The 15,149-nt window shown below is 55.9% G+C and overlaps 7 protein-coding genes across 7 annotated transcripts; 4 read left to right on the top strand and 3 right to left on the bottom strand.

Moving 5' to 3' along the window:
- Nucleotides 1–793: 793 nt before the first annotated feature.
- J7T54_006425 (GTP-binding protein EsdC) lies at nucleotides 794–1,696 on the bottom strand (the record flags this gene model as incomplete). Its single annotated transcript, XM_051502855.1, has 1 exon — nucleotides 794–1,696. One exon carries the CDS (start codon nucleotides 1,694–1,696, stop codon nucleotides 794–796), a length of 903 nt encoding a protein of 300 aa, XP_051365236.1.
- Nucleotides 1,697–3,317: 1,621 nt separating this feature from the next.
- On the top strand, nucleotides 3,318–3,953 carry J7T54_006424 (HD domain-containingprotein; the record flags this gene model as incomplete). The annotated part of the gene is made up of 1 exon (XM_051502854.1): nucleotides 3,318–3,953. The coding sequence occupies one exon, from the start codon at nucleotides 3,318–3,320 to the stop codon at nucleotides 3,951–3,953; it is 636 nt and encodes a 211-aa protein (XP_051365235.1).
- A 1,317-nt stretch (nucleotides 3,954–5,270) lies between these two features.
- J7T54_006423 (uncharacterized protein) lies at nucleotides 5,271–5,672 on the bottom strand (the record flags this gene model as incomplete). The annotated part of the gene is made up of 1 exon (XM_051502853.1): nucleotides 5,271–5,672. The coding sequence occupies one exon, from the start codon at nucleotides 5,670–5,672 to the stop codon at nucleotides 5,271–5,273; it is 402 nt and encodes a 133-aa protein (XP_051365234.1).
- Nucleotides 5,673–8,887: 3,215 nt separating this feature from the next.
- J7T54_006422 (uncharacterized protein) lies at nucleotides 8,888–9,207 on the top strand (the record flags this gene model as incomplete). Its single annotated transcript, XM_051502852.1, has 2 exons — nucleotides 8,888–9,000; nucleotides 9,072–9,207. 2 exons carry the CDS (start codon nucleotides 8,888–8,890, stop codon nucleotides 9,205–9,207), a joined length of 249 nt encoding a protein of 82 aa, XP_051365233.1.
- A 1,471-nt stretch (nucleotides 9,208–10,678) lies between these two features.
- Nucleotides 10,679–12,172, top strand: J7T54_006421 (uncharacterized protein; the record flags this gene model as incomplete). Its single annotated transcript, XM_051502851.1, has 1 exon — nucleotides 10,679–12,172. The coding sequence occupies one exon, from the start codon at nucleotides 10,679–10,681 to the stop codon at nucleotides 12,170–12,172; it is 1,494 nt and encodes a 497-aa protein (XP_051365232.1).
- Nucleotides 12,173–12,735: 563 nt separating this feature from the next.
- Nucleotides 12,736–13,544, bottom strand: J7T54_006420 (U1 small nuclear ribonucleoprotein C; the record flags this gene model as incomplete). Its single annotated transcript, XM_051502850.1, has 5 exons — nucleotides 12,736–12,977; nucleotides 13,056–13,223; nucleotides 13,304–13,405; nucleotides 13,476–13,481; nucleotides 13,535–13,544. The coding sequence occupies 5 exons, from the start codon at nucleotides 13,542–13,544 to the stop codon at nucleotides 12,736–12,738; spliced, it is 528 nt and encodes a 175-aa protein (XP_051365231.1).
- A 690-nt stretch (nucleotides 13,545–14,234) lies between these two features.
- Nucleotides 14,235–15,051, top strand: J7T54_006419 (p24 family protein delta-1; the record flags this gene model as incomplete). Its single annotated transcript, XM_051502849.1, has 3 exons — nucleotides 14,235–14,453; nucleotides 14,549–14,672; nucleotides 14,729–15,051. The coding sequence occupies 3 exons, from the start codon at nucleotides 14,235–14,237 to the stop codon at nucleotides 15,049–15,051; spliced, it is 666 nt and encodes a 221-aa protein (XP_051365230.1).
- Nucleotides 15,052–15,149: the final 98 nt, after the last annotated feature.

The raw sequence follows: 15,149 nt of genomic DNA, 5'->3' as shown, positions 1-15,149 counted from the left end.
GGAGGAAGGGACAATGGTGGTTGGCCATCAACCCCATCCCGCGTATGTTGCCCCTCCATCTCAGCGCTACAGACAACTCACAGGCGGGCGCCGACCCACAATACTTTTCTCGAGATGTTCCGAAGGCTCGAATCGCAGGGCGCCTACTTACAATTATCCAGTCCCGTCGGTTAATATCTTTAGTCCACTTCATCACTCAACACATCAATCACTCCGATCAACTACACTTTGGCACGCATTATTCGGTATCAGTAGAGTAGATTCAGATCGGCTGTCTACTGAGTTGACCTGCAGCCTCTTCCTTGACATTTGCTGCTACTTGCCTGGCTAGCACAGGACTGTCTCATGGCAGACAGAGTCCAGCACCAAATCCATCCTTGTCTCACGAGACGGGCGTCCAGTTGGGAGGACGTGCTCGTGATCTCTTGACTATGTACAGCCGGAGGAGGGCTCCGGCAGTAAAGAATTTGAGAACGACTCGTGAAGACGTCCATCAAAGAAAGGGGGCGAGAGTGGGGTAAACGCTCATTAATCATCATCAACAGACGTGATCGTGGAAAGAACTAACAACTCGCGAGAAGGGCGGAAAACGTCACGCTCCTTAACTCGACGAGGGGTCGCAGCACCGACCCAATCGTTACACATGCAGCAAGAACGGCGTTCCCAAGGTCCAGCCCGGGAAGGGGGCGTGCCGTCCAGCGTATGTGGGTGAAGGGGCGTGTGTTCATTACGAGAGAGTAGAAACAACAACAGGACAATGGCCACAAGTCTGTGCCTCTCGACGTACGTGTCCTCATGAGACGACGATGCCGTTGCGGCGGCTGCGGACGGGCTCGTAGTCCTCCTCTTCCTCCTCGGACTCGCTGATGGTGCTCGAACAGTCGGAGCTGTCGTCACCGCAGCGCGAGCCGCCACAGTCCAGCTTGACACGGTCGCCCTTGCGGGTGATGCCGTAGCGCTCGCACGTGCATGAGCTGCAGTTGGAGCCGGGGGTGCTGTAGCCGGACAGGGAGGAGTTGGGCGAGGAGCTGTCGGACCGGTAGGACAGGGACGACGCGTTGGAGGAAACGGGCGAGGTGGTGAAGTTGGTGAGGACATCCTCGTCGTCGAGACCAGCGGAGCCGAGGCGGGCGTTGAGCTCGTCCATCTCCTCCTCGTCGTAGTAGTTGGCCTGGAGGATGTGCTTGGTGGCGTGCGGCGACATGGGCTTGGGGGCCTGGATCTGGGAGATGGAGAGGGGACGGCCCTTGGGGATGTCGACGGTCAGGGACTTGCGCGAGGAGCGCGAGGACGACTTGGACGAGGACTTGGACGACTTCTCCTCCTTGGCGTGGCGCGAGGACGACTTGCTGCTGGACTTGTGGGACGACGACTTGGACGACGACTTGGACGACTTGCCGGTGGGGACGTCGAGGATGTTCAGCTCACGGCCCGTGGTGGGCTCGACGGTCGAGTCCTCGCTGGGGTTGTGGGCAACGTGGTAGCCGTCAATGATGTAGTAGTACCAGTAGCGTTGGCCGGGCTCGAGAGTCGACGACTGGAAGCGGAAGGTACCCTTCCATGATCCGGACTTGGAGGAAGACTTGTCCTTGGCGAGGGGGAGCTGTCCAGCGTAGCCGTCCCAGGAGCCGAGCAAGTGAACGGTCTTGACGCCGGCGGACACGCGGAGAGAGAAGGACAATTGTGTGGACGACATGATTTCTGAAGTTGATTTCTGTTTTGGGTTGATTCCTCGTAAAGGGTGTGCGAAGACAAGTTGCGATGATGTGGAATTAGTGAGCAGGTTGGTGATTTGTTGGTATAGTTGGCGAGCAAGAAAAATCCAGTTTCCGTTATTAAGGGGTTGTTAATGCAAAGTTTGATCAAATAAAGTTTGTGTAAAAGAAGTATCGTCTCTAAGCTGACCGGCAACTTGAAGTGGTGATGGTGAGGTTTGTTGATATTAGAGACGAAGTATTAAGAAAAGGAGTAGAGACCAGCTCTGGGGAAACAGCACAAGGGGAGGGAAAGGGGAAACAACGAAAACCGAGATCCAAGATTGAAGGGCTTGCTGACCAGAGAAGGAAGAGAGAGAGAGTAACAAAGGGCTGTTGGTTGCAGCGGCGCAGCTAATATATGGAATGAGGGTGGCCGTGACCATGGTCGACCACCCGGGCCCGTCCCTGCGTGGCCTTGGATCCCCTCATCTCATCCATCCTCACCACAAGCGTGATGGAGCCGAGTCAAAGTCGCGCACCATGCCATTGCCGTCCGCTGTTGCATGGCCTAGTGTCCTGCGATGCGTCCACCCATCAAAGACGCGGCCAATAGGCACCACAGGGACATGGAAGGCTTGAGGAGAGACTGAGGGCATCGAAGCACAGTGACAACGGCCGGTCACACCGCGCCCACTAAACCGGGCGGTTAACTTGCAGAGAGAGCTGGTCGATCTGCAGAAACCCCGCCGGCCCCCAAGAATAGACACAGACTATGCCAAACTGTGGACATGATGGCCTGCAGTGGCTGGCATATCCCGTCGTCAGGCGTCTATTCCCCAGACACCATTGGCTCGCCGTATGAATCGGCTACCAGCTTGTCACCACGCCAAGCGACCAATCAGATGACCTCATGGCAACCTTTGAACGGCTGCCTCTGCATGAATCATGCACGGCATTCGATGGTTTGTTCAACTATTCTCGTCTGGTACCTTACCGTCTGCCGTTGATGACCGATGCTGTGTGACCTTTCTTCTCGAGGGGCCCATTGACGATGGCAACTCCATGGGTCGGTCACGCAGCTTCATGCTGCTGAGTCCTGCATGCTGCATTGTCCGGCATGCCTCATTCGCATCGGGGCGCGAGACATGTCGGCCGCTTGATGAAGCGAGCCGCCCACAGTGAATATCCACAGCTGTGCGGTGCTGACAGTGAAAGAAGCATGGGCTGACGTGCTCAGGTAATATGAGCACAGCAGTTGGAAGTGAAAGACTTGGTAATTAGAGCGCTGGATGAGACAGATGCAGGATACCCACAAGTGAAATGCATCACGTGAACGCCCGTCTGATACGGGTCTTTGTGAACGCGTCCACCCCAGGAAGCAACGCGCACGTAACATCCATATCTGTGAGTCTCACGCTATTAGTCACCACGAAGAGAATTCTTCTGGTGCAGCCTTTGTCGGGCCTGTGAGTCAACGGGTAATTGGCTCTCCGCACACCTGCCAGCGCCGGGCAAGAACCAGCAACGGGGAGAGCAGTCCTATCTAGAGTCTTCGCGAGCTAACTTGACAAGACAGTCTGCACAATACATATCGAACATAAGCCTAGACCGCAGTCCAGTATGACCAGAAACGCAGTTCACGATCCCCTGATAGACGAAGTCACTGCCTACGTCAGGGAGTACATGTCACATTACGACCCATCCCACGACTTTCGCCACATCCAGCGCGTCGTGCATCTCGCCATGCTCATACAAGCCGATGCCTCTTCGCCACCAACATCACGTCCCGTCGTCCACCTCGCCGCGCTCATGCACGATGTGGGCGACAAGAAGTACCTCAAACCCGAAGAGGATGCGTCGACCCTCGTCGCCTCCGTACTGACGTCGCTGGGCGCGGACTCGGAGCTCGCGCAGACGGTGCAGACCATCTGCCTGAGCGTGAGCTATTCGTCCGAGGTCAAGGATCCCGCACACGTGGCACGCTTGATCGAGCGGCACCCCGAACTGGCCGTCGTGCAGGACGCGGACAGGCTCGACGCCATTGGCGCCGTGGGCATCGGGCGCGCGTTCACCTTTGGGGGCGCAAAGTCTCGTGACTTGAGCAACACCATGGAGCACTTTGATGACAAGCTTGTGCGACTCGAGGGTATGATGAAGACGGCCAGGGGAAGGGAAATGGCTGTGGAGAGAGCACAGAGGCTGAGGCTAATGCAGACCTGGTGGAAGGAAGAGACCCAGGGGATAGAAACCAACTAATGTGAAGCTACTGATCAATTGACTGAGCTTCTGGATCATCAGCACTAGACTTGTGGGGAACACTGAGCACGTTGGTCGAGCATGGTAATTACCAAGCTTGCGGTTTGGTCTGTTTGAGGCACAGCGGCTGACATGTGCCACACTAGGCCAATCTCACGTCAGAGCTTGTTCGGTAATGTCGCAGACCACTATGGATCAGATTGCATTACACCAAGTTACAAGTCCGATAACTGGATTCGCAACGCCCTATCGGGGGGTTCGTTCCAATCACCATGCCCGCTGGATGTTTGGGGATGTGGTGGCTTAGGCGCGCACCTTGAGGGACACCCCTGGTCGTTCACGCGTCTACCATCTATTACATACGGTGTTTCTCATCGCCATCTTCTTCACACGACCTTCTTTCACAATATGTGAGTTTGGTCTGATCGCAGCCTATTGAGAGCAGCCTCAGCCTTGCCCATCAGCTGTAGCCCACAACAACCACTTAGACGATGGACACCCTCCCGTCCGAGCTCGTCCTCGAGATCCTGACCTACCTACCACCACAAACCATGAAGACCATACGTACAGTGTCGCGATCCTTCCATGCGCTGGTCCCAATCCCCGACTTCTCGCTGCTTGCGTCTTTCCTGGATCCCGAGACAGCCTTGTCTACCATCGTGACAGCATCTGCAGACCTGTCCCGCCGACCCAGGTCGATCTGGTCACCGCACTGCGCCGTACCTACATCAGTACCGCTACTACCAGATTTTATGAATGTGTTGTGGATTGCGTTGACAGGCAGAGCACCGGGGAGAGATGTGCGGATGGAGGATGTGAGAGTAGTGAGCGGGATGGATGTCACCACGGGAACGTTGCAACAGGCGCTGTTTCGGTGGGTGCTATACTTGAGCTATCGGACGGAGAAGAAGATACCCCATATGTGGATTGTACATCCACGGACAGCATAGTTGCTTGGGCACAGGAATGTCGTAGCAGGATCGACTCTGGCGTTCCGACCTGGGAACTTGACTCTGGGAGTATGTTCAAACACACAGAATGATATTCCGCATGTGTGAAGAATGATATTCCAAGAAATTTGTGTGCTTATAATAAGATGTTGTGCTGACATGTTGCAGTACATGTACCTGGTATCTATGTTATTTCTGAAAGGACCCGTGTGCCCTGAAATGGCTATTACAAGTTTATATATGTCCCACCTAACGCCAGTACCCCGTTGAATGCGGAAGAGAATTGAAGATGCTGATGCTGATGCCGTTCCCAGGTCCTGTACCATATCGCCCCAGGTCAACCCAAGGTCAACCCAAGGTCGAGCCCTTAGAGGAGGAAGAAGACACCGGCCAAGCCAGCACCAGCAAGGGCAGCTTTGCCGGCGTTGTTCAAAGCAGCGGCACCAGGGACGTTCGGCTCACCCGCGTTTGTGGGCGCCACGGGAACGTTGGTGGGCTCGTTACCACCGCTGCGGGTGCTTGTGGATACAGTGCCGTTGCCCCCATGAGGAGGAGGGACGATGGTGCCGTTACCGGGAATGCGGGTGCTCATAGTAGGCATGGGGATAGGCGTGTAGGTCGTCGGGTTGTGGGGGTACCCCGACGAGCACTCCGTGACGGTGGCAGTCTGGCTGACGGTGGTGGTGCGAGTATACGTAGTGTTGTGGTGCCAGCCGGTGGCCTGGGCGAGAGTTGCGGTGGCAGCAACGAGGATGGCTGAGGCCTTCATGTTGGGTGAGAGTGTTGATTGCTCGTGTTGTGAAGCGGATGCGGTGTGGTTTGTGTAGTAGTATATGTGCGCAGGATTGCCTTTGAACGAGGGACAGGCGATATAATGTACGTGTATAAATGCGTGTTGAGTAATGACGGGCAAGTGGTGGGAGGGCGGACGATCACGGCAATTATATACTTACACAGGTCAGAGCCTTCACCTAGCACAGGTGCCAAACAAAGGCATGGTGGCTCGGTGATGGATGAGTCGAAACTTTCAGCCCTGCCTGATGCGGAATGGATGGCTAGAGGGTGGCCTACGCCACCCTCCGCAGCTCGCGCGGTCCGATATCTCTGTCAGGGCCCGTTCAGCCCATCCACCACCACGACGGATAGGCGAGTGACTGACGGTACGATTCAAGACACATCTGCCTGCCCCAGCCCATGTGAGCAGGAGAAGCTAAACGCGATACGAGGTCGCCTTGCCTTGGAGATGTCGGTTTGACTGGTTCACGTTATGCTTGTCAGTAGTCATGTTTGGCCGGCACTTGTTCGACTTTGGGGAGTGGCAATCGACATTGAGGGATTTCCCGTGCTAACCACAACGGGAAAGAGGGGTGCGTTGCTAATTCCGGCTTGGGTAAGGGTCCTGCGCATAACGTCATTGTTCTACGCATGTAACTATCTTCGTCGACGTCGGACGGGGAAAAAATCGAAAGAAAATATGCCATATCACATCATGACCGAGGCGCAGTCCAGGCCTCCAAGATCAACTTCATTATGCAGACTTGGAGGACATCTCGCATTCGTATGCCCTGGGTGTCCATGCGCTGCTCGAAGATTCTGCACGTGCGTACGTAGGCGTGCAGTGCGAAATGCCAAGACCGGCACAGATCGTACTCGCAGTATACGATGTTCCTGGAGGAGTCAGGTCATTCCCACAAATGGATCTTTATTCTGCGAAAGGGGAGCTGAGTCACAACGGGCAGATGAGCGCTCCTCGTGTCTTCGGTTCCGCGTGGAAGATGAAAAAAGAATTGCGGTTGCTATTATTGGCATCAAAGAAACGAACGCTGCTCATGTGGCTCATGACCGCGTGGTGGCTGGAATGTGGAACCAGGCCCAGATCCGTCCCTCAGCCACTCGAGCCTCATCAGCTGCGCAACAACCGAGCGAACTTGTTTGTCCCTGCCTCTTCCCTACTGTCTACTTGGGAATGATCGACATTCACGCGAGATGATGGTCGTCGCGGACTCGTGTCGACGCGTAGTATTGGGAACGACGCCGGTCCTCTCACGTATTGATGACTCTTTGAGTCTGAGGCATTAGTTGCGCACCGAATAGCATAAGGGGCTTGCCAAACCAAATTGCGACTGTCCTTGTCGGAGCAAAACACTGGAACAGCCATTTCATGTCTGTCTGTCTGTCTTAACATGTGAGCATATTTAGTACGGTTGCCTTCTGTAGGCTCTCGAGATGTGAGGATCAAGTTGAATAGGGTTTCCGCTAACACCACTCCATCTAGGTAGTCTTGGCATCACAAAGGACTAGACTCATTCATGGCAACCGCGATCATCTTGGTATTTCTCGGTTAAGTTCAAAGGGACACGATTGCGAGTATCGCCTCGGAACGCGTCTGTGCGAAATCAGGTGCTTCTGACCTGCCGTACGAGCGAGACCCGAGCTACCTGGATCCGTAGATCTGTGGAATGTCAGATCTGGAATACTTGTGGAAACTCGGTCTGTTGCCATGTGGTGGGCAACGAAAAGATCAGTTCTGCCGGCCCAAAGACGATTTCTCATAACAACAGGGCTCCTTGCTTGATGCAGGAGCTATTCGTGTAAGTCGAGCCCCAGGGTTTCGCTTGCGGAGGACTTGCTGCCCAGCTAAGTCTTGATTTTGAACCCGGCTGTACGATTAGTGCTTTTGGTGTATCATTATATCTTCTGGTGGAATCAGTGTACCAAAAGGTAACCTAACACTTGTCCGTGCTTCTCATGCATGTCTGCGGACACGATCGTGCCCAGCAGCTACCTGAACATCGCACACTGTCCGTCACAAAAACTCATAATGAAGGACTGGCCATCGTCCATTCGCCTTGCCACTTTCTCAGGTCCAAGCAGGGTACTGTACCCCGGTTTCGAATGGCTTTGGCGATGCGAAACGTGGTGGAAGAAATCAGAAAACAGGGAATCACCGCCTTTGAGTTTCGGGACTGCGATGGAAGCCAAATCGAAGGTTCAATGGCTCCTGGCCTGAGATAAGGCACCGTGGCAGATTAAACAGACACGTACCACGCGGCCACATGCGCCGTGAATACTGTCCAGCGGTGGGCAATTACGTCTTATTAGTGGTGCGGGGCGGACCTAGAGGCCGTGACGGAGGGAGGCTATGAAGCCTGAGCCGTCCATAGTGGGATTAGAGCGCCTGGACGTTTGAGGCAGCTGCATGTACTGGCCAATCACAGCGCGGAAGTCGACTCCTCCATCACCTGGAAGCCCCATTTCCCAGCCACCAGCCTACAGTAGCCCGCATAGCGAGGACTGGATGCACGGCACCCTCCCGCCCGCATCACCGGCCCTCCAGTCTCTCGCACATCCAAGTCAGTCTCTGATCTCATCGGTTCCCCATCATCGCTCCTCCCCAAGATCGCATCGACTCGCCAGACAGACGTCGCTCATAGCTCCTCGCCGACTATGTCGGGTTCGACATGTGCACCGTCCCTCTCTATTTCTGGTCTCCCACGCTTATCGTAAGCACACACCATCCATACAGCAACTGATACGGTTAGAGGGACTGGAGCTCGCCTCTCACTTCTCCCTCTCTCTCCCTGCTGAGCAAGCCGCTGGACGGACAGGCAGTCCTCTCTGTCTGACTCGACATCGACCACACCAACCAAGGGAACCCTGGCCGAGACTACGTTGGAATCTCCCTCGCATCACCATTTCGCCTCATCGCTCTTCTCTCTGTGTGCGTGCCCTGCTGTTTCCGCACGCTCACCTAATCACCACGTACTCTGAACCGCCAGTGAGCGAGCGCACCACTCATCGTGCGCCAATTTGCCAGTGTTGCAGTCAACATCGAGCTCGACCACGACAACCCTGCCTTAAGCATGCGCTACCAGCGCGGCCACGTTGACGGTTCCTGCACGTAGCCTGCGACAATCTCTGGCCGTTCCGGCGGGCATTATGCTTGCGACCGCCTCTCCTGTCCCCGTGCCTGCTGCGCCCGTCATGCCAACTGCACACAACACCTTTGACCCTGACCAAAGCCCGGGTCAGCTTCAGCTCAAGAGACACAAGGTGCTGCCCAGGCCTGGTAGCGTCCGCAGTCAGGGTCCAGACGCGTCTCCTTCCAAACGGTCACACAGATCACAGAGGTCCCAATCTGAGCTCGCCATCGACACATCCGTTGCAGGCACGACCTCGCAGACCTCGAGCCCACGAACCCTCAAGCATCAGCCGAAACGTATAGGCGCTGGCCCGGAGCTGCCACCAACTCCTCCCACGCATTCACACACGTCGTCCAGCAGTCAATCGGCGTTGCCGTCTAGTCCAACCCTCGCTGTCAGCTTGAGTCCTGGCCTGTCATCTCTCCAAACCCCCAAGAATGAATCCGACCTGGCCCCAGCAACACCGCCGGACCAGCGCAGTCCTCTGACACCCGATGTCACGCCACCTCAGCCTGCCACTCGATTACAGGCACCTCGCTTGACGTTGGCGCATAGGGGCGCCAGCCACGCAACGACAGTGGACTCAAGAGCAGACTCGTTCCAAACTGCGCGAGAGGACCCAATATCGTCCGAAGGCGAGGACCAGGGGGACGGTACTTCCACAGCTCGACCTGCTTTATCATCAGGTGGGTCATCAGGAACGATCTCGCGTAAAGCCTCCGATACGCCCTGCTTCCGTATGCCAAACCCGAAGGCCTTGGACTTGGCCCTCGCCCAGCTCACTGCTTCCGCACAACGGCAAAACGAGGCTCGATTTGAACGATCAAATACTGTAGTGGAATCCGGAATGGGAAGGAACGTGACTGTCATGAAACGGCAACCTGCACCAGATGCTGTGGCAGCCTCGGGCAGCCGCAGATCCGTCGTGAAGGACCCTTTGGCACTTGGCGCAAACAACGCTACGCAAGCTGTTCGTCAGATGTCACTCAATGATAAGGTGTCACCAGGCTCCTCGTCCAAGAGCCGATCCGCAACGAGGTCGTCTTCAGGACCATCACGATCAGATACATCGGTGTCCACGAGCTATCAAAGATCGTCTGGAGTTTCCTCCCGCTCAACCAGGTCTACAGTTGAAGCATTTCTCATCGAGGCCCCACGACCACCTCAGCGACAGAGGACTTTGCGTCATGTTCAGAAGCAGAGCTCTTTGCGTCACCTGGTCTCCGCGCCTCGTGGCCAGCCCGCAGCAGCTGCTGCAGCAGGACCTGCCGTCGAGAGAGGCAGATCTACTGTCTCGAGACCCCCCCTGGCGAACCTGCGGCACGAGCGCGCAACTAGGCACGACAGTTTTGCTTCCACCGCATCAGCGGGCCCTACGGCAAGCGGGAAAGCCCGACGCGATGTCTCAAAGAACGGCGGGATTCCTCTGGCCATAGTCGCTGACCGGCGATCATCAAGATCGCAGTCGAGGGAGCCCTCTCTTCGATCCACGTCTAGCAGGCGGTCGCGGAGGGCGCAGAGTGTAAGCTCGGCTCCTCCTGAGACACCTCCACTTGAAACACCCTTCAGCCAAGAGTTCGCACCAAATCTAGATCGCCTGGTCCCCCGTTCACGAACGTACTCGGTATCAGACGCGTCTGATACCCGAACGATGGATTTCCCTCCCATGATCCCCGTCAGGTCATCGTCACTATCAGCACCCACTAGCAGAAACGTGTCGAGGGCTGCTTCGATGACAGTAGGCAGTGCTCAGACAAGGGATGCTTTGCATCGACAAACGTCAGAGCCGAGGCCACCAATTGTCACCACACCCCCAGGGGTGGTGTCACACAAGAAGGGTGTACAACACCTGATGACAGACTACTTCAAACCCACGCCCAAGCTGACCTCCACGCTTCCACTTGAGAAGGGAACTGCTCCCGTAGTGACGGGAGATTCGAAGCGAGTGCTGTCACCTCCCCGTCTGGGCTCGCCTCTTTTCGCATCCCCCAAACCGGAAAGCGAGGCAGATGGTCGCTTTGACAGCGACCGACAAGAGGATGGTCAGTCTTCCCGTAAGTACTCTTCCAGGAACACACCGTTCTCTATCGCTTCGCTAGAGACGAATGCAACCAATCCTGAAGTCTCGGAGGCGCAAGCGGTGCACATGTACTCGCACCAGAACTCGTCGCTGTTGATGGTCAACAACAGCTCGGGTCGGCCGTCCGAGGCGACTGATAGCCCCCAGGAAGGACAGGATGATCGATTTCATTTGCCGAGCATACAACCGCAAACCGTCCAGACCACGCCGGCCCCAGAAAACGACGTGCCGATGACTCCTCCACAGCCCACCTTTCTGCTGGAGGATGTCGACTCGCCGCTTCGTAACCCCAGGGCGCCTCCTGAGCCACCGGTCGAGCCACCTGCCATCACTTTCACTTCGGCTACACCATCAGGAGCAACGCCGGCTCCAGATAAGGCTTTGCAGCTCGGCAACTACTTTGACACCATGGCCGAGATGCCTTCGCCTGAGCGCCGACGTTCCATCGTGGGGCGGGCCTTTAAGCGTGGTCGGAACGACTCGACGTCCTACCCCCCGAACTCCTCACGATCAACAGGTCTTCTGAAGAGGGCCTTTTCTCTCTCACGGAGGAGAAATGCCTCGAACCATCGCCTGAGCTATAGTATGGAGTATCCATCGGAAGTCATGACACCTCCAGAAGAGGACAAGCTTCATCCCTTCTGGCGTTCGCAATTCGACGATGATGACTCTGACGATTGGGACGATCGGTTTGATGGACGGGACGAAGAGCACGACGAGGAAGATGAAGGTCATATGCGGTATCCGCCTATCGACAACCGACCATCCAAGCCAAAGCGCCGCTTCAGTGAGAAAATGAAGCGCACTTTCGCCATCATGCCAATCCGGGACGACGAGGAGCACAGTGCTGACGACGTCTACGGACCCGAGCGACGCACGATTCGTCGAACGCCTAGCGGGAATCTGCGCGTGATGCGTCGTCGCAACAGCGCCTCATCCCTACGACGACGCTTCAGTCAGTCAGACCGGCCTGAGGCAGCGCCCGAAGAGGATCGTAGCCGGGGCTTCTGGCGCGGCATAAGCTCGAGTGGACGGACAAGGTCAGAGAGCCGGAGGAGGTTCTCTCTTGGCGACCAGTTTGAAGAAATTCAGAACCTATCCAGGAAGCTGAGTGACAGACGACGAGAGAGGCGCACACGAGAGCTGCGCCAGAAAATCAGTGGCCCTCGAGATGTACGCGACGGCGTTGAGGAAATGATCAGATCCAGCAACCAAAGGGAACACGATGAGGAGTACGACCCAGGCGTATATCATCGCGTCATATGATAAGGACAACGTTGAGGGAAATGACGTTAGTATACGAAAACTACCAGACATACTGGTTCTCGAATGGGCTTTGATTTTTTGTTTTTGCGATTTTTACGAGGTACGATTTTACGCTTTTCTGGCGACGCATCCGATGATTTCGACTTCTGTTTCACCGGTCTATAAGTCAGGCCCTATGAACATACGAAAACACGCCGACTTGAGAGGGAGGGGAGGGATTTTGGTTTGGCTATGATATTTGCTCGACGAGACGCAGGCGCGCTTCGCAGCCGGGTGTCATTTAGGCGCCATTCGAATGCATGGGAACGTCGCGTGTGTACTATAGATATTTACGATGAGCTATGATACCAATGAGGCGCTGGGACGGTTTTTCTTTTTGGCTTGCAGTGCTTTTTGTCGTTGCTTTTTGTGACGACTACATACTATGACTCCACCATGATAGTGTGGCCACCGAATGCGGCGGCCATTGAAGCGCGCTCGGTATATCCTTCCTGAACGCCAACCCAAAGTAGTAAATTATCGATTGCTCCTGTTCGTCCTCTCAGCGTACTCGTGCCCGTCTTCTATCGCCTATCGTGGCCAGGGGGGGGACCCTGCGCAAACCCGGGAGGTGGCGGTCCTCCAAACCCTGGGCCAGGAGGTGGCATCCCAGGGAAACCGTGCGGCAGCGGCGGCCCACCCTGCTGACCGGGCGGGAAAGGAGGGAAGCCACCTGGTGGAGGAAATGGGAGACCGCCCGGGGGCATGGGCAGATTTGGAGCGCCGGGGAAAGGAGGCATCGGAGGTACACCACGGCCACCGGGAGCTGTAACATTCTGCGTCAGTATAAAAAGCTGGCCGGAAGGGGACGGCGAAGACCTACGAGGCATGTGTCCTGGCATACCAGGGAAAGGAGGCGGCGGACCACCAACGGGAAAGCCTAATGATGGTGGAGGAAAGCCATGGCCAGGTTGGTTCTGAGGGAGCATAGGGTTCGCATGCGCTTGGCCCTCGGCCGTGTAGGAGGCTGTGATGGAGTCTATGACGCTCTGCGCCTTTTCATGTCCGATTTCTGTAGTATCCTCGTCAGCTTATTTTCTTCCGCGTCTGTTCCCTCTTGCATGAGACGAGGTAGGTGGGTGATTGACGCACGTTGATAGTAGTCGACTACATTGCGCAGATGGTTCTTTCCGCTGTTGTGCGCCCGGCGGACAGACATGGAGTCATGCGTGAGGTAGACATCGCAGTAGTCGCCTGTCGTGTCGTTAGTCGCAAGATCAGAGCACGCGCGCGCGGTCGCATGTCGGTGGATAGGGAAGCTTACAGAAGACTATGAGTAATTAGCAAAATTCGCTTAGACTGAACTTTGAAGCGAGGACTTACATTTCGGCATCTTGACGGCGAAGGAACGTGTTGGCGGTGGTTCGATGGAAGAAGCTGGGTTTGGGTTCCGAGTCGCATGATGTTGGCCATGGTGGGCACGTGATCTCGAATTAGGTGGGTTTACACCCGGCATGTCACGAAGTTCATCACCAATGGTCACAACGTCAATAACTAATCAAGGGACGAACCGCTAATCAGTCTGCTGACACAGCAAGAGGAGACTGTTTCTTACTCTGACATAGTCAAACATGTAAATCTTGGTAAGTTACACCTGTGGTTGGTCCAGGACTATGTCAGAGGAATACTTGTGAATCTTGACGGATAGATGGAACGAACCGTCGACAACGCCACCACGCGACTTCAATGCAAACGCATGGGTACTATGAGCTGGAATCAACCGCAAGGTACGCTTTTCAATACTGAAAAGAGAATAGCAACTCGAAACTTAATCAAGCTACCTAGCCAGCTTCTTTTCCTCAGATTGCGACAGTAGAGGCTCAGGCTCAAACGGGCAGTCTCCCTCTGCAAGCTGCACGTGACCTCGATTTCCCCAGCTGTCAATGGTCCTGGTGGACACCTTGCAACTCGGAGTCCCTTAGCTCGAATGCCAGCTATTGCCCCCTGTTAGGCTGGTCGCTTCCCAGACACGACAAATTCACGAATCGACGAGCTCGCCTCGGCCATCCTCCCTGAGCACATCATGATGGCGTTCCCCCAATCGTTCCTGCAGCTCGCCTGCAGCCTGCTGCTCCTCCTCGGCGTCGCGCAGGCCCTCAAGTTCGACATCGCCGCGCACACGGGCAAGGAGAACATGAAGAAGGAGAGGTGCATCCGCAACTTTGTCGCCAAGGACACGCTGGTCGTCGTCACGGCCACGGTTGGCGGGACAAAGGGCGACGGCATGATGGTCAACATTCACGTAAGGAGTGAAACCCTCCCCCCACCCCCGGGCCAATCTCAGACGAGAGCAGGACGAGGACAGCGCAGCTAACACGGGCCATTTTTTGGGTATAGATTCGTGATATGGAAGGAAATGAGTACGGCCGACCGAGGGACGTTGCGGGCGAATCGAGGACTGTCTTCACATCGCACTCGGATGCCGCGTTCGACGTGTGCTTCGAGAACATCTTCACCAGCTGTACGTTCCCCATCCCTTCCCGGTCCTTGGTCCTGGTGCTAACAGCCAACGTGCAGCCAAGCGTCCGAGCCCCAACACCCGCTCCATCGAACTCGACATTGACATTGGCGCCGACGCCAAGGACTGGTCCGCCATCCAGGCCACCGAGAAGCTCAAGCCCGTCGAGGCCGAGCTGCGCCGCATCGAGGAGCTGACCACCGAGGTCGTACGCGAGATGGACTACCTGCGCTCCCGCGAGCAGAAGCTGCGCGACACGAATGAAAGCACAAACAACCGCGTCAAGTGGTTCGGTTTTGGCACAACCTGGCTGCTGGTCATCTTATGGGCGTGGCAGATTGCGTATCTGCGCAGCTACTTCCGCTCCAAGCACTTGATCTAGATCATGCTAGGCCAGGGTGAGAGGGAAAAGCGGGCGGCGACCTGAATGAACAGTGAAGCAAGCTGGCCTGCTGGCGCATCTGTGTAGAACGAGGTCTT

This window comes from Emericellopsis cladophorae (genome assembly GCF_022114955.1).
Source record: "Emericellopsis cladophorae strain MUM 19.33 chromosome Unknown NODE_4_length_1054762_cov_117_872525, whole genome shotgun sequence".
Lineage (NCBI taxonomy): Eukaryota > Fungi > Ascomycota > Sordariomycetes > Hypocreales > Bionectriaceae > Emericellopsis > Emericellopsis cladophorae.
Note: the sequence above shows the minus strand (reverse complement) of the source record. Positions and strands in the feature narration are given on the sequence as shown.